This window comes from Simochromis diagramma, unplaced genomic scaffold, assembly GCF_900408965.1.
Source record: "Simochromis diagramma unplaced genomic scaffold, fSimDia1.1 OVJJ01000776.1, whole genome shotgun sequence".
In the NCBI taxonomy this organism is placed as follows: domain Eukaryota; kingdom Metazoa; phylum Chordata; class Actinopteri; order Cichliformes; family Cichlidae; genus Simochromis; species Simochromis diagramma.
In genome coordinates this window covers 72441-78059 of record NW_024387296.1, presented here as the reverse complement: position 1 = coordinate 78059, position 5619 = coordinate 72441, and the positions used below count along the sequence as shown (strand labels likewise).

General features: G+C 38.7%; 1 protein-coding gene across 1 annotated transcript; it reads left to right on the top strand.

Moving 5' to 3' along the window:
• The first annotated feature begins 343 nt into the window (after positions 1-343).
• LOC120716474 lies at positions 344-5338 on the top strand. Its single transcript, XM_040004015.1, has 5 exons — positions 344-566; positions 653-823; positions 2604-2681; positions 4663-4749; positions 4870-5338. Exons 1-5 carry the CDS (start codon positions 359-361, stop codon positions 4947-4949), a joined length of 624 nt encoding a protein of 207 aa, XP_039859949.1. The 5' UTR covers positions 344-358; the 3' UTR covers positions 4950-5338.
• Positions 5339-5619: the final 281 nt, after the last annotated feature.

Below are 5619 nucleotides of genomic sequence, written 5' to 3'. Positions count from 1 at the left end.
TTCTTTGAAGGAGACTTTGTGTCTCTGAGCTGTGAGGAGGACGACAGCTCTGCTGGATGGACTCTGAGGAGAAACACAAGCAAACAACAGAGGACTCAGTGTGGAGATGTGTGGGGAGAAGCAGCTGGTTCAACTAATTCTTCCTGTAACATCAGCTTCATTGACAAATATGACAGTGGAGTTTACTGGTGTGAGTCCAGAGAGGGTCCCATCAGTAACATGGTTAACCTGACAGTCACTGGTAAGCTGAGTGTGTGGAGTTAGTGTTGATGAAGCTGTGTGTAAATGGATGAAATGCTGTAGTTTGTCTCTGTGTTGAGGTGGATCAGTGATCCTGCAGAGTCCTGTCCTCCCTGTGATGGAGGGAGATGATGTCACTCTGCTCTGTAAAACAAAGACCACTCCCTCCAACCTCCCAGCTGCTTTCTATAAAGATGGCATCGTCATTGGGAATGAGTCTACAGGTCACATGACCATCCAGCATGTTTCCAGGTCTGATGAAGGCCTCTACAAGTGTGACATCAGCGGTCATGGAGAGTCTCCATCCAGCTGGATCACTGTCACAGGTGACACACTCATCTGTCTGTGTTTCTGCAGCTTTCAACATTCACAATGTGACGACAACTTAATGACTGTGTTTGCTTTATTTTAGACAAACACACCACCACACCTCCACCTACATCCACATTTCCACCTGCATCCACCTCTAACCCTAGATCCTCTCTCATACCTGTGTTGTCATGTGTTGGATCAGTCTGTGTTGTGGTTCTGCTGGTGTTACTGGTTCTGCTGGTGAGACGATGTGTTCACAGGAAACCTGAAGGTAAGACTCAGGCTACGTCCACACGTACATGGGTATTTTTTAAAAAAGATTTTCCGTTTTTGTTTTAAAAAAAAAAATCCCGTCCACGCGTAAATTCAAAAACTGAGTTTTTGAAAATCTCCACCCTGGCAGGAGTTTTTAAAAACCTCCATTTTCAGTGACCAAAAACACAGTTTATGTGTGGTCGAGAGGTACAAATGCACAGAAAGGATGTTGCAGTTTTTACATGTGTGTTTTTACTGAGATTAGATTTTTCAGCTTTACATCCTTCATTCTTTAAGAAATCTAAACTCAAATTGTAAATCTATGAGTTTTGAAATATTTCAGTTTTCCACTTTTGTAGTGACACTTTAACAATGTTACACGTTCTTTCGAAAAAAAAATAATATCATAAAAGACGTGAAAAAAAAGTGAAACAAACATTCAGAGGAATCTTTGTTTTTTTTAATAAACTAAGAATAACCAAATTTGAATAACAGGATGAATCATCTAATTCATCAGCTACTACAAAAGCCTGCTAGATAGTGTTTTTGTATTCACAGACTTTATGGGAGTATAACACTGTCACAGAATCATGCTAATTACTGTTAAGGAGCATCCAAATACAATGTTAGATTTTCATTGGCTAAAACTGGAGCACAGACTTCTTGAGTACTCTTATCCACACAGGAGCTGTATTATTCTGGGACTCCAATTGGCTGAGTTGCAGCTGAGCAAGCTGTGATTTCATGTAACTGGTACTATTTAGAAGCATCAATAGACCGTTCAAAAATTGTACAATATTATATTTATTATTATGCATGCAATTTATATCCTATTCTGAATTATGTCTCTCCCCATGTATTTAGACCATAGCTTTGCAACAACTGCAACAAATGCCATATTATAGAGCTTTAGTAAAAATTAAAAAGAGCAGGAAATCTTTTGGGATTTATCCCCTCATGATTACAAAAAGCTTTGACATTCTAAGAGTTTGACTTGATTTTAGTTTGCTGGAAATTGTTTTTGATTGTGGTTACACTGGAGCAAAAAAGCTGAAACAATCCTTCAAAAGTGTAGACATCTAGATAATTGGCTGTTTGGATGAAGCTTCATCTTATTAGCCACATGGATTTTAGAAATCTCAGAATGTTTCTGTCTGTGGATTAATTTCCTTCTTTGAAAACAGCTGTTTTACACCAAAATTTACACCAACAGATTATAAGCAGGTCGAATTTATAAGCTAAGGTTTTTTGTTTAAAATAAAAGAATAATAAAATGATTCATGTGGTTTATAATGCTAGAGTAGTTTGATGACAGTTGCATCCGTATGGTGTTATGCAGGTCAACAGCCCACCCCATTAACAGCACATTGACACATAAACTATTTTCAGACACATAACATTCATCACATTGGTGTTAATTTATTACTATGCAATTCAAATAATTTCATGTATTTGATGGTTGGAAACTTTAAACTTGCCTCAACTCTCTATGTTTACACATAATAAACATGGCCATGAGTACCATTTCAAGGAACTGATGACCCAGCCCATTGTTCCTTCACTGGTGCTAGTTTCAGTCATTATGCAAATGTACTGTTTGTAAGGAAACCTGCAGTCAGCTGAGACTGAAGAAGTCACTTGGATGAGTGACAGACGTTTCTCCCATTGAAAACGCTACATCCAGATGAACAGAATTAACTTTTTGGGATTTACTTAACTGTACAGCTTTACATTTATGGGATATCAGTATTTATAATTCAATCTACCATGACCTCTATGCATGTTGTATTTTGCAGAGAATGCTCGAGCTGCAGAAGATGTCAGTTATGGACAAATCATGGTCAAAGAGAAACGGCGTGAATTAAATATGAGAGGTACAGCTACATTTCTTCATCTCTATCATGGTTTAATTTTATAATACCAGACACTAAGGAATTAAAAAAAAAATATATATATTGTTCACTATGTGAGCAATGTGCTGTCATTTCCTGATAAGCATGAGGCTGATGAGTATTATGAGTTTCAATAATTTGTTGTTGTATCAGTGCTAACAACCGATCAGCACCAAGTGATGAATTGATTAAGATGATGGGAGAGGCTGTCAGGGAGACCTGGAAAACATAAAGATTAATGAGAAGGAATTGGGAATAACTGGCAGAGACCATGGGGTCTTTAATTCCTCCCATGTGAGGAAAGCTTTTCCTTGCATCCTGGTGGAGGTTGAGAATATTTGGTCTAAATGGATGACTTGGAGGTCACAGCTAGCAGGAGCTGTGGTCACAATGTTATTGGTGCCTGTTGATGCCCAGATTGCATACAGTGATACAAAAAGCAGAGGAAAGGGGCAGTTAATTAACCTCTGCCTCTAAAACTCGTTCAGTGTCCACTACCTGAGACCATTAATGCTCTGCATCGGCCTAGATATCTTATGAACCTCATATGATTTGATACATAAAATCTCATTACAGCAAATAAGAGGTGACTGTTGTTAGTGCTAATAAACTGTCAGGTAAGTAAAATCCGATATCATTGGCTGCGGTTTGTGGCTCGGCTGTAAGAGACAGAGGTGGGGCAAGATTTCTGGGGCTATAGTCTCATGTGATCATGGCCACAGTGCTGGAGTTTTTGAGTCACACTTCTTCCACCAGCCCGAAGAATTTTGCATTTGGATAGAGGGAGGTATGGTTCAGGGTACGACTTTGGCAGTGAACAAATGCAGACTCACATAGGGTATGTGGTGGCAAGGTATGGTTTGTGGATCTGGTGTAGGGAGGAGTTGGGTTGGATGACTGAGGGCTCAGTGCCAGCATGTACAGTGGTAAACCTTGTGTGTGGTAATTATGTTTTCTTCCTTAGATTTGCAGCAAGAATGGAGGAGTGGATAGATAGAATCTGCAGTCTCATTAGGGGCATGCCCTGACATTTTAAGCAATACATGGAAGCACATGAGGGTCATACAAACTGAGTTTCAGTTGTCCAGCATAATTTTTTTGAATTAAGTTATTTGAATTAAATCACTTGAGTTAATTATTGATTGACAACCACTTGATATATATATTGATATTGCACTTGTCATCTACCCCTGCTGATTGTCAGCCTGGGGTGGTGACTCATCCTTTTTAACAAAAGAGGCCCATAGCATGTGATCACGCTTCTAACCTACTACAACAACTGCTGCGATGAACAGAGTCTATCTGTTGGTTCAACCTGGAATTCCAGAGGAACAATGTGGTTTTTTTACTGCCAAACATTGAATACATTCTGTATCTCCATTCAAGCATTCAACCATTAAAGCTCTTTCAATCATTGTATTAAATTATTTTTTAATTTTGTTTTGAGTGTTTGTGGAAGCAAGATGGAGAGTAAATCATGAGAGGCTACAGTACATGTTTATAATAAAGGATTTGACAGATCAACTGTGGGACTTGTGTGTTTCAGGAGGACATAAAGAGACTGAACACACCGATGAGTCAGTACTGACTTTTTTAAAATTCTGTTTAAAAACCACACAAACTACTTCCTCTTGCTGATTCCAGATCAGACAGTAACAGTGTTCATGTTGTCAGAACAAGTTTGCTTTTTGCTCTGTGGTGAAATATGTCAGCCTGAAAGAAGACAGCAGCTTTGTGGTCGTCTGCCCTCCTTTTCATGCAAACATCCCCCCAAGGTTCTGTGTGGTTACTGTGTTTCACAGAAGAGCTGCTGAGAAGGGGGGAAGAAACTATGCAGCTATAAAAAGATTATTACTTAATCTCTTCATGAAGAACAGGACAAATATTTTGCCATAGCTGCAGTATAGAAAATAACAGTAATGTAATGTGTGTAAATTCTTAATTTCTGCATTTTACTCTGCAGAGAGCGATTCAACTACAATCTACTCAGAAGTGAGAACAGGCGACTTCTGCTATGGACCGAAAACCACCAGACCAAGGAGTCCCAAAGGTACAGCTGCTCTTTAACTTTGTACAGAGCTGAGCAAACCACATCTTCACTGAGACTCAGTAAGTCTAATCTCTGTCAAAAACAATACTGTAATGTTGTTTGAACTGTGTTTGTGTTCAGACTCCAAACCAGAGACAGACGCCATCTACTCTTTACTGGTCCACCAGTCCAACCACTCATGTCCACCTGCTGGTCTCTAACTGGTCCCCTCCAGCACCTCAGACCAGAGGACATATGGAGCAGCAGTGCAGTAGCTTCTCTGAGTAACTACATGTCATTCTTCTGTTTTCTCATAACGTATGACTATAAGGAATCATGTTTCATCGTTTTGGCTAAATTATGTGGCCTAAATATCACATCCTATTTATAACTGGTGCTTTAACTGTGTTTGTTACAAAATCAGCAATGATAAATAATATAAATATGTTCATGTGATTTTGTATCTTTGATAACTTTACTGTTATTTATATTGTATTCATGTTTGTCGTCTCCTGCAGCAGCGATGTAATTTCTCTGAAGGACTAATAAATGTTTGTATCACTGTGTTTTTCTCTCAAGGGTTCAAAAAGACATTAAATGGAAAACTTGACTTGTTGGTTTTGGCTAACTGATACACATCTCTCTTCAGTACAGAAAAAAGTGAATAACCACAGACTCAAAACAGCGATGAGTGGCTGAAAACTGCACAGAAAAACCCTTCAGTACAGGATGTGCATGTTTGAGACCAAAGAGTTTAATTTACATTTATTTTTATATCACCCAAAAACCAGACAGCACCAGCTCACGTGGTAAAAAAGAGAAAAGATGTTGATGTTTGTTAATTTTTTCTAAACAAAAACACTAAAAAAGTGACTTCTCAGCTGACACGAA

What these genes read in the sequence shown, in the direction of transcription:
- LOC120716474 (XM_040004015.1), top strand. Translation starts at nt 359, where the DNA reads ATGGAGGGAGATGATGTCACTCTGCTCTGTAAAACAAAGACCACTCCC. An exon ending in TGTTCACAGGAAACCTGAAG is followed by an intron (nt 824 to 2,603) that starts GTAAGACTCAGG and finishes TGTATTTTGCAG; the next exon opens with AGAATGCTCGAGCTGCAGAA. An exon ending in CAGACCAAGGAGTCCCAAAG is followed by an intron (nt 4,750 to 4,869) that starts GTACAGCTGCTC and finishes GTTTGTGTTCAG; the next exon opens with ACTCCAAACCAGAGACAGAC.